This window comes from Macaca thibetana, chromosome 12 (assembly GCF_024542745.1).
Source record: "Macaca thibetana thibetana isolate TM-01 chromosome 12, ASM2454274v1, whole genome shotgun sequence".
In the NCBI taxonomy this organism is placed as follows: Eukaryota; Metazoa; Chordata; class Mammalia; order Primates; family Cercopithecidae; genus Macaca; species Macaca thibetana.
Window position 1 is genome coordinate 124810400 of NC_065589.1, and position 16271 is coordinate 124826670.

A 16271-nucleotide genomic window follows, 5' to 3' on the forward strand; every position below is an offset into this window, starting at 1 on the left:
CTCACGCCGAGATGAGCCCGGTGGCTCTGCCCCGCAAGTCTCGGTACTCCCGCCAGGATTCCATGTTGGCTCTCTGGGGCGCAGCGCCCTCCGCCCGGAGCACCTGAGCCACCATATCGCGGTCTGCAATAGATACTACAAACTGAGGACCAAAGTGAGACTTGAAGATTTTTCCATATTCCTGTGTGTGCTTCTGCTGCAATACCATGGAGAAATCGAAAAAGGAAAAAATACATAGGTATGACATACCTTTAACAGAAACATCCTTGTGTGCTACAGGAGCAGAAAATTGGGGCAGAGGGAAGTGCTGTCTAATACAGAACTGAATCAGAGCAGTAACTTACATATTGCTGAGATAAACATGTTTTCACACAACCATCTCTTTTTTGTTGTTTTTGTTTGTTTTGTTTGTTTTTAGAGACATGGTCTTGCTCTGTTGCCCAGGCTGGAGTGCAGTGGCATGAACATAGCTCACTGCAGCCTCCAACTCCTGGGCCCTGGCGATCCTCCCACCTTGGCCTCCCAAGTAGCTAGGACTGCAGGTGCACACCTCCACGCCCAGCTAATTTTTTATTTTTTGTAGAGACAGGGATCTCTCAATGTTGCCAGGCTGGTCTCGAACTCTTGGCCTCAAGTGATCCTCCTACCTCAGCCTCCCAAAGTCCTGGGATTACAGGCATGATCATGGAAGTTTTCTTATTCTTTAGAGAAATGTTTTTAAAACTACCTTAGCTGTGTGAAGCAACGAGACAGAAATGTCATTATAAAAGATAAATGTCCAGAGCAAACAGGGCCCTGTCTGCCAGCACCTTCCCATGGGCCCAACAGCTCTACCTAAGCAGTACCAAGCCAACTGTGCAGAGGAAGCCCTCTGTGGACAATCTCTAACGAGCCTCTAAACCGACTCCCAGCAAGAAAATGAAGGGAAAGTCACCTGGATTGGAAAGGAAGAACTCGGGCTATCTCTATTGGCAGAAGACATGATCTCACATATAGAAAATCCTAAGGAACCTACTAAAAAACTACTAGAACTAATAAACAAGTTCAATAGGACACAAAATCAATATACAAAAATCAATTGCATTTCTGTGCACTAGCAGTGAACAATCCAAAATGAAATTTAAAAAGCAATTCAATTTACAATAGCATCAGAAAGAATAAAGTACTTGACCAGCTGCAGTGGCTCATGCCTGTCTGTAATCCCAGCACTTTTGGGAGGCTTAGGTGGGTGGATTGCTTGAGCATAGGAGTTCGAGATCAGGTTGGGCAACATGGCAAAATTCTGTCTGTAAAAAAAATACATGGCTGGGTGCGGAGGCTCATGCCTGTACTCTCAGCACTTTGGGAGGCCAAGACCAGTGGATCACCTGAGGTCAAGAGTTTGAGACCAGCTTAGCTAACATGGTGAAACCCCATCTCTACAAAAAATACGAAAATTAGCCAGGCATCGTGGTGTGTGCCTGTAATCCCAGCTACTCGGGAGGCTGAGGCAGTAGAATCACTTGAACCCAGGAGGCAGAGGTTGCAGTGAGCCACAAGACCACACCATTGCACTCCACCCTGGGTGACAAGAGCAAAACTCTATCTCAAAAAAAAACATATATATACAAAAATTAGTGAGACAGCAGTGTGAGCCTGTAGTCCCAACTGCTCAGGAGGCTGAGGTGGGAGGATCATGTGAGCTCGGGAGGTGGAGGTTGCAGTGAGTGAAGATTGTACCACCGCACTAGGGCCTGGGTGACAGAGCAAGACTGTCACAATAAATAAATAAATAAATAAAATTCTTAGAAATAAATTTAACAGAAGTGTAAAACCTATACTCTGAAAACTACAAAACACTATCTAAAGAAATCTACAAAACATTATTTAAAGAAATCTACACATTATTTAAAGAAATCTACAAAACATTGTTTAAAGAAGTCTGAAAGAAATGGCAAGACATGAAACAAATGGCAAGACATGAAACAAATGGCAAGACATCCCATGTTCATGGATTGGAAGACTTAATACTGTTGAAATAAAAATACACCTCAAAGTGTACATAGATTCAGAGCAATCCCTGTCATAATTCCAGTGCAAAATTTATTTGTAGAAACTGATAAGCTGATTCTGAAATTCATATGAAAATGCAACAGACCCAGAATAGCCTAAACAATCTTGAAAAAAGAAAAAAGCTGGTGGACCCCCATTTTCCTGTTTCAAGACTTAGTACTATGGGAGAGGGGCCAAGATGGCCAACTAGAAGCAGTGATGCTCAGAGGCTCCCAAAAAAAAACCTTAATAAGCATGTGAATCCTTCACTGGTAGCCAGGGTATCCAAGCTCTCTCATCAAAATTGACTAGAAGGCTGGCATAATCCACGGAGAGAAGGAAGAACAGTAGTGCGGTGGCCCACCTGAGATCCACACGGGAAGGGAACCCCCTCCCCACAGCCAAGGGAAGTGGTGAGTGACCAGGCTACCCAGCTGGGGAAACTGTGCTTTTTCCACAGACCTGTGCAACCCACAGATCTGAAGATCCCACTCTCGAACCCATGCCACCGGGGCCAAGTGTCCCAACCCTGGTATGCACAGATTCCTACAGCCTCTCAGCTGGAATCCACTTAAGCCTACTGAACTCCCGAGGGGAGGGGCGACCAGCACTAGCTGCAGCTGCCTGCTGTCTAAGCCATTTGAGCTCCTTGGGGGAGGGGCAGCAGCCTGCACTGGGACTCACAACTGCCTAACAGCCTAAGTTCCCTGGGTTGGGGAAGGGTGGTGCCTATTTCTATAGCTCCAGGCTGCACTTTTCCTTTGCTGGAGCCAGGGAGGTTGAATGGCTTGGTCCCAAGACTTATCCCCACAGCTCAACACACCAGCTGTGGCAGTCGGCAGCTAGAGTGCCTCTTCAAGTCTAACCCTGATCCATCCTTCTCCTCAGTGGTGGGGAATTCCCAACAGGATCTCCAACAATTCCAGCCAAAGGCTCAGGGACAGAACCCTGATCTCCCTGGGCCTGAGCCCCTGGGGGAAGGGGTGGCCACAGTCTCTGTGGACCAGCAGCTTTATCCTCTTCTCCAGGTAGTTCTGAGGAATCCAGGCAGCCCAGACTAGTGGGTTTCCCCCAGCAAAACACACCCTCTCCACTAAGGGGCAAAGTGCTTCATTAAATGGGTCCTGCTCCCCATGCCATCCAGCTAGGTGAGAACCTCCAATAGGGATTGTCAGACACCCTATACAGGAGCAATCCTACTGGCATCAGGTTGGTACCCCTTGAGGTCAGAGGTCCCAGAAGAAGGAACAGACACCCATCATTGCTGCACTCCAGCCTCCTTGAGTGATATCTCCAGGCACAGGAGCGAATCAGATGAATAGGGCCTGAAGCGAACCCCCTGCAAACTGCAGCCTCCCTACAGAAGAGGGACCTGACTATTGAAAGAAAAACAAACAGAAAGCGACAACAACAGCATCGATAACAACAACAACAAAAAGGCCCCCACAAAACCCCCATCCAAGGGTCAGCAGCCTCAAGACTGAAACTAGACAAACTCACGGAGATAAGAAAGAATCAACAAAAAAATGCTGAAAACCCAAAAGACCTCAGTGCCTCTTCTCCTCCAAATAATCACAATGTCTCTCCATCAAGAGCATAGAACTAGATGGAGGATCAGATGGACGAATTGACAGAAGTACGCTTCAGAAGATGGGTACCACATAAACTCCTCAGCAAGTGCAAAAGAACTGAAATCATAACACTCTGACCACAATGCAATGAAATTCGATCTCAGGATTAAGAAACTCACTCAAAAGCACACGATTTCATGGAAATTGAACAACCTGCTCCTGAATGACTCCTAAGTAAATAATGAAATTAAGGCAGAATCAAGAAGCTCTTTGAAACCAATGAGAACAAAGAGACAACGTACCAGAATACCTGGGACACAGCTAAAGCAGTGTTAAGAGGGAAATTTATAGCACTAAATGCCCAAATCAAAAAGCTAGAAAGACCTCAAATTGACACCCTAACATCACAATTAAAAGAGCTAAAGAGGCGAGAGCTAACTAATCCAAAAGCTAGCAGAAGACAAGAAATAACTAAGATCAGAGAAAAATTGAAGGACATAGAGACATGAACTACCCTCCAAAAAAATCAATGAATCTAGGAACCGGTTTTTGGAAAAAATTAACAAAATAGACTACTAGCTAGACTAATAAAGAAGGAAAGAGAGAAGAATCAAATAGACACAATAAAAAAATGATAAAGGGGGTATCACCACTGACCCCACAGAAACACAAACTACCATCAGAGAATACTATAAACACCTCTATGCAAATAAACTAGAAAATCTAGAAGAAATGGTAAGTTCCTGGATGCATACACCCTACCAAGACTAAACCAGGAAGAAATTTAATACCTGAATAGACCAATAGCAAGCTCTGACATTGAGGCATTAATTAATAGTCTACCAACCAAAAAAAGCCCAGGACTAGATGGATTCACAGCTAAATTCTACCAGAAATACAAAGATGAGCTGGTACCGTTCCTTCTGAAACTATTCCAAACAATTGAAAAGGAGGGACTCCTCCCTAACTCATTTTATGAAGCCAGAATCATCTTGATACCAAAACCAGGAAGAGACACAGCAAAAAAAGAAAACTTCAGGCCAATATCCCTGATGAACATCGACGCAAAAGTCTTCAGTAAAATACTGGCAAACCGAATTCAGCAGCACATCAAAAATCTTATCCACCACGATCAAGTCAGCTTCATCCCTGGGATGCAAGGCTGGTTCAACATACACAAATCAATAAACATAATCCATCACGTAAACAGAACCAAGGACAAAAATTACATAATTATCTCAATAGATGCGGAAAAGGCCTTTGATAAAATTCAACATCCCTTCACATTAAAAAATCTCAATAAACTAGGTACTGATGGAACATATCTCAATATAATAAGAGCTACTTATGATAAACCCACAGACAACATCATATTGAATGGACAAAAGCTGGAAGCATTCCCTCTGAAAACTGGTTCAAGACAAGGATGCCCTTTCTTACCACTCCTATTCAACATAGTATTGGAAGTTCTGACCAGGGCAATCAGACAAGAGAAAGAAATAAAGCGTATTCAAATAGGAAGAGAGGAAATCAAGTTATCTCTGTTTGCACATGACATTATTGTATATTTAGAAAACCCCATCATCTCAGCCCAAAAACTTCTTGAGCTGATAAGCAACTTCAGCAAAGTCTCAGTATATAAAATCAATGTGCAAAAATCACAAGCATTCCTTTACACCAACAATAGGCAAGCAGAGAGCCAAATCATGAATGAACTCCCATTCACAATCACTACAAAGAGAATAAAATATCCAGGTATACAACTAACAAGGAATGTGAAGGACTTCTTCAGGGAGAACCACAAATCACTGCTCAAGAAAATAAGAGAGGGCTGGGCGCGGTGGCTCAAGCCTGTAATCCCAGCACTTTGGGAGGCCGAGACAGGCGGATCACGAGGTCAGGAGATCGAGACCATCCTGGCGAACACGGTGAAACCCCGTCTCTACTAAAAAGTACAAAAAACTAGCCGGGCGAGGTGGCGGGCGCCTGTGGTCCCAGCTACTCGGGAGGCTGAGGCAGGAGAATGGCGTAAGCCCTGGAGGCGGAGCTTGCAGTGAGCCGAGATCGCACCACTGCACTCCAGCCCGGGCGACAGAGCGAGACTCCGTCTCAAAAAAAAAAAAAAAAAAAAGAAAAAGAAAATAAGAGAGGACACAAACAAATGGAAAAACATTCTATCCTTATGGAGAGGAAGAATCCATATCGTGAAAATGGCCATACTGCCTAAAGTAATTTATAGATTCAATGCTATTCCCATCAAACCACCACTGACATTCTTCACAGAATTAGAAAAAAATTATTTAAATTTCACAGAATTAGAAAAAAATTCTTTAAATTTCATATGGAATCGAAGACCCCATATAGCCAAGACAATCCTAAGCAAAAAGAACAAAGCTGGAAGCATCATGATACCTGACTTTAAACTATACTACAAGGCTACAGTAACCAAAACAGCATAGTACTGGCACCAAAACAGACATATAGACCAATGGAGCAGAACAGAGACCTCAGAAATAACACCACACGTCTACAACCATCTGCTCTTTGACAAACCTGATGAAAACAAGCAATGGGAAAAGGAACTCCTATTTAGTATATGGTGCTGGGAAAACCGGCTAACCATATGCACAAAACTGAAACTGGACCCCTTCCCTATACCTTATACAAAAATTAACTCAAGATGAATTAAAGACTCAAGTATAAAACACCAAACCATAAAAACCCTAGAAGAAAACCTAGGCAATACCATTCACACATAGGCATCGGCAAAGATTTCATGACAAATACACCAAAAGCAATTGCAACAAAAGCCAAAATGACAACTGGAATCTAATTAAAGAGCTCCTGCACAAAAAAAAAAAAAAAAACTATCATCAGAGTGAACAGGCAACCTACAGAATGGGAGAAGATTTTTGCAATCTACCCATCTGACAAAGGTCTAATAGCTGGAATTTACAAGGAAATTGAACAAATTTACAGGAAGGAAACAAACAGTCCCATCGAAAAGTGGGCAAAGGATATGAACAAACACTACTCAAAAGAAGACGTTTATGTACCCAACAAACATATGAAAAAAAGCTCAACATCACTGATCATCAGAGAAATGCAAATCAAAACCACAATGAGATACCATCTCACACCAGTCAGAATGGTGATTATTAAAAAGTCAGGAAGAGATGCTGGCAAGGCTGTGGAGAAACTGAAACACTTTTACACTGTTGTTGGGAATGTAAATTAGTTCAACCATTGTGGAAGACAGTATGGCAATTCCTCAAGGATCTAGAACCAGAAACACCATTTGACCCAGCAATCCCATTACTGGATATATACCCAAAGGAATATAAATCATTCTACTATAAAAACACATGCACACATATTTTTACAGCAGCACTATTTACAATAGCAAAGATATGGAACCAACCCAAATGCCCATCAATGACAGACTGGATAAAGAAAATGTGGTACCTATACACCATGGAAAGCTATGTAGCCATAAAAAAGAATGAGGTCATGTCCTTTGCAGGGACATGGATGAAGCTGGAAGCCATCATCCTCAGCAAACTAACACAGGAACAGAAAACCAAACACTGCATGTTCTTACTCATAAGAGGGAGTGAATATTGAGAACACAAGAATACAGAGAGGGGAATAACACACAACAGGGCCTGTTGGGGTGGGGGTTGAGGGGAGGAAACTTAGATGGGTCAATAGGTGCAGCAAACCACCATGGTGCGTGTACACCTATGTAACAAACCTGCACTTTCTGCACATGTATCCTTTGTTTCGTTTTGGTTTTTTTTTAGAGGAAATAAAGAAAAAAAAGACTTAGTACAAAGCTACAGTAACCAAGACAGTGCAGTAATGGCATAATCATTGGCTTAGAATTAAGACCCAAATACCTATGGTCAACTGATTTTCATCAAAAGTACCAAGATAATTCAATAGGAAAAGGATTTAATAGTCTCTTAAACAAATGGCACAGGGACAACTGAATAGCCACAAGCAAAGAATCAATTTATACCTTTTTCTCATACCATAGAAAAAATTATCTCAAAGATCTAAATGTAAATGCTAAAACTATAGACTCTTAGAAGAAAACATAAGGGTAAATCTTCATGACCTTGGGTTTGGCATAATGTCTTAAGATATGATCCCTAAAGTACAAGTAACAAAAGAAAAAAATTGATAACTGGACTTCATCAAAATTTAAAACTTTTATGCTTCAAAGAACACTATTAAGAAAGTGAAAACAAGGCCAGGCACGATGGCTCATGCATGTAATCCTAGCACTCTAGGAGGCCAAGGCAGGTGGATTGCTTGAGCCCAGCCTGTGCCACATAGCAAGACCCTGTCTCATTAAAAACTAAAAATAAAATTTTAAAAAAGAAAGCAAAAACAAGCCTTCGGATGGAGAAAATATTTGCAGAGCACATATCTGATAAGCGACTTGTACCTAGAATATATAAAAACTTACAAACCAGTAGAGGAAGGAAGGAAGGGAGGGAGGAAAGAAGGAAGGAAGGAGAGAGAAAAGAATGCAATTAAAAACTGGGCAAAGGATTTCAATGGACATATCTCCAAAGAAGATATACAAATGGTAAATAAGCACATGAAAATATGCTCAACATCATTAGTCATCAGGGAGAGATAGCACTTCACACACACTAGAATGGCCGTAATCAAAAGGACAAGTAATAACAAATATTGACAGGGATGTAGAAAAATCAGAATCCTCTTACAATACTGGTGGGGATGTAAAATGGTGCAGACACTCTGGAAAACAGTCTGGCAGTTCTTCAAAAGGTTAAATGTAGAATTACTATTTGACCCAACAGTTCCACTCCTAGATACATATCCAAGAGAAATGAAAACACATGTCTACACAAAACCTTACACACAAGAGTTCATAGCAGCATTATTCATTATGGCTAAAAGGTGGAAACAATCCAAATGTCTATGAACTGATGAATGGATAAGTAAAATGTGGTATAGTCATACACTGCAAAATTATTTGTCCATAAAAAGAATGAGGTACTGATACATGCTACAACATGGGTTAACCTTAAAAACATTATACTGAAATGTTTAAAGTGAAAGAAACCACCCATAAAATATCACATATTACATGATTCCATTTATATGACATGTCCAGAATAAACCACTCTATAGATACAGAAAGTAGCTTGATGGTTGCCTAAAGCAGGGAGAATAGGAGAGTTGGGGGTGATAGCTGATGGATATGGGATTTCTTTTTGAGGTCGTGAAAATGTTCTACAAGTTGACTGTGGTGATTTTTGCACACTTTAAATGAATGAATTATATGATATGTTAATTATATCTTAAGAAAGCTCTTACCCCCTCCATAAAAAGAAATCACAATAAATGTAAATGGACTAAATTATTCAATTAAAACACAAAGCAATGAGCCTCTAACATGGCTCAGCATAACACAGACAGGGCTGGGCTGGGGAAAGTTACTAAGACTCTCTTGGCCATCAGCCCAGTTTTCTTTTCTTTTCTTTTTTTTTTTTTTTTGAGACGGAGTCTCGCTCTGTCGCCCAGGCTGGAGTGCATGGCCGGATCTCAGCTCACTGCAAGCTCCGCCTCCCAGGTTCACGCCATTCTCCTGCCTCCGCCTCCCAAGTAGCTGGGACTACAGGCGCCTGCCACCTTGCCCGGCTAGTTTTTTGTATTTTTTTTCTTACCACTCCAACTCTCAATCTCAGAAACAGCAGGCCAGGAGCACTGTCATTTCTCTACTCTTTTACTCACTCCTTCTGCAGACCTGAAAATGAAGACACTCAGACTAAACTGGAATGAGTCCATCTTCAAGGGGTCACTTCTGCCTAATAAATAAGTGACCCCCAAAGAGTTCAGGTCTCTAAAGGGGCCCACTGAAGGAATGACTGGTAACAAGAACTACTGGGAAATGGGCCACACCTCAAGCAAATCCAGCTACTGAATTGGGTACAATCAGCACAAGCGAACTGGAGGTAGAAATGATACAGTTTTCATCACTTTCTGGTGGTGGGTCATGGTACTAGTACTGGTGGGCACAGTACTTAGAGTTTGCTTGGATGTTAAGAGCACAGATTCTGGAGTTTGAATCTGGGCTCACAGTTTACTACCTGAATAACCTTTAGAAGTTAGGTCCTACCATGCCTCAGTTTCTTCACCCAAAAAATGGAGAAATAAGTTTCATGTAAGACTTGAAACTGTGCCTGGCACATGAAAAGAATTCTAGAAATACTGATGGTTATTACGTGTTATTATTACAGTTTCATAACACTAAGCTTATTTGACCTTATCATAACCCACGAGAGGAATGGGGATTGCTAATCTCCTTTACAGATGAGAAAACTGAGGTGCAGAGAGAATAAGTGACTAGCCCAAGGCTCCACAGGTGGCTGCAGAGGGCCAGTATTGGAGGGCAGCACTCCTGGTATCAGCCATCCTGCCGTTCTACCACACCCTAAACAGCATCTAGTGACCCAGATTATGATTTCTACTCTGCCAATCACCAGCTGCCTGACCTTAGGCAAGTCGCTTAGGTAACCACCCAGCTTTTTCCGTCTGTAAAATGAGAGGTGAGCTATATAGGTGAATTCTAAGAGCCCTTGTTTAGCTAACATTCTATGATTGCAAGGGGAGCGCAAGTGAACTGGATGTGATGGGTCACAGAACAATGAGCAATCTGGAGAGCGGGAAGAGAGGGTTTTTCTAGAACCATGTGTTCGACATTGGGATTCCTCAGAGGGGCGGCCAGAAGGTGAGAGTTCCCACAAGTACCCTATTTGAGGGTTGGGGTAGTGCCACTTGGAGAGTAAAGGAAAAGAACTTTTCCTTTATTTCCTTTAATCTCCAGGTCCTGTCTGCGAGTGGTGAGAAGGCACCAAGTGAGTCAGTTGTGACTCTCTGCTCTGTGCCCCAGGGCCCTGGGTGTGGTGAAGGAAGCTGTCTGAGCAGCGGGCAGGAGGGGCTGAGCTCAGGGTGAGGGCTGGCGGCAGGGCGGGTGAATGGAAAATACCCATCTGAACTGCCACACATCCTGACTGGGTACAGGCTTTAACAGGGTCCCTCTCAAAGAAACCTGTGCCCATCGAACAAACTCTGGGTGAGGTGTGAGGATAAAAGCAGATGGCAGTAAGGGTGGATAAAAGAAAAATTAAATTACACTTCAGAAAGTAGGTTGTACTGAACCCATCAACAGCAAATAAGAAAACACTTTTGGCCGGGCGCGGTGGCTCAAGCCTGTAATCCCAGCACTTTGGGAGGCCGAGGCGGGTGGATCACGAGGTCAGGAGATCGAGACTATCCTGGCTAACATGGTGAAACCCCGTCTCTACTAAAAATACAAAAAACTAGCCGGGCGTGGTGGCGGGCGCCTGTAGTCTCAGCTACTTGGGAGGCTGAGGCGGGAGAATGGCGTGAACCCGGGAGGCGGAGCTTGCAGTGAGCCGAGATCACGTCACTGCACTCCAGCCTGGGAGACACAGCGAGACTCCGTCTCAAAAAAAAAAAAAAGAAAACACTTTTTACTGTATTTGAAAGTTGCCATCCTGATATCTTATCAGATTCTACATAGAAGATCATTTTTGAGCCCTCTAAGCATTGGGGTGGGGGCGGGGGTTTGGAATTGTGTAGGGTTGGTGTGGCGGACTTGAGGAGGGACGATTGGGACTTCCCGGCATTAAAATTAAATTAAATTTTAATTCCTGGCAGAACTAAAATTGCTCCACGCGCGTCGGTTTTTCCGTTAATGAGGTGTGGGGCCTCTCCGTCACGTTCATTGACTGAATGGCTGATGGAACGAAGGAATGACTGAAACGAACTCTGGACAGAAGGACAGGGCTGGGTGGGAGCAGAAGGGGGCGTTCTCGGAAGACGCCAAAAGCCCCCATCCCAGAAATAACAGCGAGTGCTGGGCCGGGCACCCGGGGAGGCGGGTGATGGGCAAAGGCATCGGAAGGCGCCGCCGCGACTCGGGTTCCCTGCCCCCGCCACGAAGGGCGCCACGGAGGTGGGCGTGGGAAGGGCAGCACTCAGGCTCCGGGTGGGAAGCGCGCGGAATTCGCCGGCCCGAACGCCCGGGCGGGTGGCTGGGACCCCTGGGTTCTTCCCGCGTCCCTGCCTCCCGTCCCGGCGCGAACTCCAGGTGTCGACCCCAACTCCGGCTTAGAGTCTACGGAACCCCGAGCTCCGTCCCCTCTCCCCCCGCCTTTACAAAACACAAAAAGGACTAGAAATGAATACAACACAGTCTCGGCTACCGAAGGACACCGAGCTCCGCAGAGCCCAGCGCTCCCCGCGGGCCGGCCCCGGGCCGCAGCCTCCTCCGCCCCGGCTCCGGGGGTCCCGCCCGCGCTCCACTCCCCGGCCCCGGCGGCGTCCAACAGGCGCCCGCTGCCCCTCCCCAAGTCTCCCGCTCCGGGTCCTCAGCTCTGGTGCCCTCCCCGCAGTCCCATTCCTGGTTTCCCTCCGCGGCGCCCCCTCCCCAGGTTCCCCAACCAGGCAACCCCGGCCTGGGTCCCTCCCCGGGACCCGTCCCTGGAGACACTGCCCGCCGCCTCTCGGGCTACCACTCGCCGAAACCCCATCCCTGACTCCCCTCCCCGCAACCTCCTCCCTAGGGATCCCTGCTGGGGCCCCTCCAGGGGACCCCTCCCGGCCGCCACCTCCCGAGACACCCATTCCCCCTGCCTCTTCCCAGCCGTTCCTTTCTGGCCCCGTTCCTGAGCTCCCTCTGCCTGCTGCCCCTCTCCGGGGTCCCCGTCTCGGAGACCCCTCCCCAACGCCCCCGCCCCGCTCCCGGTTCCTGCCTCCTCCACCCCGGATCGCCTTCCCGGCGTCCTCTCCTCAGCGCCCCTTCCTGCGAGCCTTAACCGGACAACCCCAGTCCAGTTCCCCCCACCCACCGCGGCGCCCCGTGCCCGGGGAGCCCTGCCCGCCGCCCCTCCCTGGGACTCCCTCACCCGGCTCCCCTCCCTGGCGCCCTCCCGCCCGCGCCGTCAGCCCTCTGGGCAGCAGCCCCGGCTGGCTCCCTCCCGGCTCGGCGAGCGCTACCTGGATCTCGTGGATGCGGCTGAAGCCGTCCCTGTAGAAGAACTCCGCCAGGTTGGCGAGGGTCCGCGGCCCCGGCATGGCGGCGAGGCTCCGGGGACCCTCGGCCCGGCCCCCAGCCGGTGGCGCCCCCGGCCGCCCCGCGCCTTTGTCCTCGGCCCGCGCCCCAGCCGGGAGCCGTGCGCCTGCGGGTTGGGGCCGCCGCGGGGCCGCGCCACCCAGGAGCCCACCCCGCTCGGGCGCCGGCCGCAGCCCGGCTCTCAGGATCCGCGCCAGCAGGGCCATGGCGCTCGTCTGCATCGGCTTGTTTGAGCAACTCTGTTTCGGGGGCTGCCCTTTGGGTTGCTGTTTCCTGCGTCTTAACTTGTCGGAGCAATGCTTCTCCGCACTCCTGCTGCCTGGGCATCAGTTTACACAGACCCTTATTAAAGGCTCCGTCCCCTGGGGCTGGGGAAAAGGCTGTGATTAGACTGCAAGAGAATGAGGCTATTATTTATTATTTCTTCACATCATATTAATTCACACTTCAGCGTTGCTTGAAACCACCAAGTTTTAAGGTCAACCCCACTTCCAACCATGGCCAAAGAAAGAAAAGCCTACCGGGGTTTTTTAAATTATGACCGTCCTTCGAAATGACTACTGAAGGTATACTAAATAAATCTTTGGTCTTTTTGGCATTTTAGAAGCAGTTCTTTATGGTTTCAACTTAAATCATTGTAACTCAGCGTTCAAAGGGGGGAACAAACGTGAGACGATTTTGCACGTAGTTCCTACCGTTGTAAAATGACCACATTATTATCTTGCCACAAGCTTTCATAAAGACAATCACGGTCGTTTACGATGGCTCTCCCTGGGCTCATCGCTTTTATTCCGCACACCATGGGAAGCAGTGAGGACTAGGTGAGGGTGAGCGACTTTGAGCATGGGGCGTTTGTCTGGTCCCTCACAAGGACGGGTCCTGTTGCACAAGGCTTGGAGAAGAGAAGCCACCTCCATGCCGAGGAGAGGAGAGGAGTCCGTCATCCTAGATTCAGAGCCCAGTGCCTCGGTGCACAAAGCGGCCCGCACAGGGAGGGACAGAGCATGGGAAAGGCCAGAGGGGTGCCATGTGGTTTCAAGGAAGGGAACTTTTTCCTAGTCAGTAAACTGCTCACTGAGTTAACATTATTTGAAGATTTCATACAGTTTGTACTCATGTATCTAAACTTAAAAAATAAGATTTTTTTTAAGTTTAAGTTTACAAAGTATTGTTACTAAGCTTTTTTTTTTTTTTTTTTTTTTTTTTTTTTTTTTTTTTTTTTTTTTTTTTTGAGACAGAGTCTCACTCTGTCGCCCATGGCGCGATCTCGGCTCAGCAACCTCCGCCCCCAGGGTTCTAGTGATTCTCTTACCTCAGCCTCCCGAGTAGCTGGGATTACAGACGCCAGGCCAGCATTTTTTTTTTTTTTTTTTTTTTTTTAAAGAGCAAAGAGGGAGACCGGGGCGGTGGCTCACGCCTGTAATCCCAGACTTTGAGAAGCCTCGGTGGGCGGATCACCTGAGGTCCGGAGTTCGAGACCAGCCTGGCCAAGATGGTGAAACCCCATCTCTACTAAAAATATAAAAAATTAGCCAGGCATGGGGGCACGCGCCTGTAATCCCAGCTATTCGTGAGGCTGAGGTAGGAGAATCGTTTGAACCACAGGAAGTGGAGGTTGCAGTGAGCTGATCTCGCCATTGCACTCCAGCCTGGGTGACAGCAAGACTCTGTCTCAACACCACCACCACCACCAAAAAAATAAAAATAAAAAAGAGCAGAGAGGGGTCTGGCTGTGCTGCCCAGGCTGGAGTGCAGTGGCTATACACAGGCACTATCACTGGGCACTACACCTTCCAATTCCTGGGGTCAAGCCGTCTCCAACCTCAGCCTCCCAAGGAGCTGGGAGTACCGACACGTGCCACCATGCTCAGATAAAAAATATTTTATTTTATTTTTTTAGACACTGGGGCTCACTATGTTGCCCAGGCTGCCCTTGAACTCCTGGGCTCAAGCGATCTTCCCCCTAAGGAAATGGCATTACAGGCGCAGGCCACCGCACTCAGCCAAATATTTTATTTTTAATGAGTAGTTTATACCTTTACAACTCTGTAAAATCTACATTGCATTTGAATAATTGAAGTATCATGTAAGTGAAGCAAAGAAGGCTATAGTTACTCAACTTACAGAATTTGATTAATAACACCAGGTGCTGTGGCTCATGCCTGTAATCCCAACAATTTTGGAGGCCACAGCAGGAGGATTGCTTCAGCCCAGGAGTTCAAGACCAGCCTGGGCAACATAGCAAGACCTGGATACTACAAAAAAAAAAAAAAAAAATTAGCTGGGTGTGGTGGTGTGTGCCTATAGTCCCAGCTACTCAGGAGGCTGAGGCAGGAGGATTGCTTGAGCCCAGAAAGTCAAGACTTCAGTGAGCCATTATCATGCCACTGCACTCCAGCCTGGGCAACAGAGCAAGACCCTGTCTCTAAAAAAAAGAAAATAATTTGATTAATAAGTACTCAGCAATTCTTATTTATTTATTTATTTATTTTGAGATGGAGTCTGGCTCTGTTGCTCAGGCGGGAGTACAGCGGAGCAATCTTGGCTCACTGCAAGCTCCGCCTCCTGGGTTCAGGCCATTCTCCTGCCTCAGCCTCCTGAGTAGCTGGGACTACAGGCGCCGCCACCAGGTCCGGCTAATTTTTTGTATTTTTAGTAGAGACGGGGTTTTACCGTGTTAGCCAGGATGCTCTCGATCTCCTGACCTCATGATCTGCCTGCCTCGACCTCTCAAAGTGTTGGGACTACAGCGGTGAGCCACCGCGCCGGGCCCTAGCAACTCTTACTTATAAGGCATGATAGCTGCAAAGTACTCAGAGTAAGACCTTGAACCCGCCTTTAGGAGGCCATAACCTATTTGAAGAATAAAACAGGTACACAAATACAAGCCAGATTACTCTAAGTGTCACAAAACAAGTACTGAATATGATTGGAATTTGTGACAAGAAGCGATCCCATCTACTTATGGAGTAGGATGGAGCAGTGCAAAAGAAAGGCCTCCTGAAGGAAGTAGCATTCAGGCAGGGATTGAGAAAGGGCCCGTTTAGAAGGCAGAAGTGGGTGGCCAGGCGGCTAGCCAGCAGAGGCTGAAGACGGGCACAGTCGCCTTGCTCTAGGAGAGTCTTTTAAAGTTTTGCAGAGGGCTACTGGTCCTTAAGAAATCATTAAAGGACCACGTATGTAGAAGTCAATTCAGTCCATTCTGGACGTGAAACTATTCAATATAGATAAACAATGATTTTAGGTTGTTAAACAATCATATATTAAGCTGTTCAATATAGATAAATATAGATTTTAAAGGCAGCTGGCTCTCTATGAAGGCTAATTAAGGAAAAGACTGCAGTAAAGAAAGGAAGGAAGAAGAGAAGGAAGAATACAGAGAAAGACAGGGTGAAGATTTAAACACACATGGAGACAGGCTTCTCTGGAGCTCCCTGCAGCTCCCCCACTCCCCTGTGTCTTAGGATATCATCTCTGCTGATATCTAAAGCTAGTTTCCATAATTAAATAAATAAACAAATATATCAGTT

The 16271-nt window shown here is 46.3% G+C and overlaps 1 protein-coding gene across 2 annotated transcripts in view; it reads right to left on the bottom strand.

Annotated features, from left to right (window-relative positions):
* The window catches only part of LOC126933065 (cytochrome P450 27C1), a 33675-nt gene extending 20728 nt beyond the window's left edge, over positions 1 to 12947 (bottom strand). Inside the window, exons 1-2 of one of the 2 annotated variants that reach the window (XM_050752557.1) lie at positions 12666 to 12947; positions 6 to 196 (exon numbers count right to left, since the gene is read on the bottom strand). In XM_050752557.1, coding sequence (XP_050608514.1) covers positions 6 to 196; positions 12666 to 12947 — 473 coding nt within the window. The remainder of the gene's footprint in view (positions 1 to 5; positions 197 to 12665) is intronic. The other variant, XM_050752558.1, reaches the window with a different exon arrangement.
* Positions 12948 to 16271: the final 3324 nt, after the last annotated feature.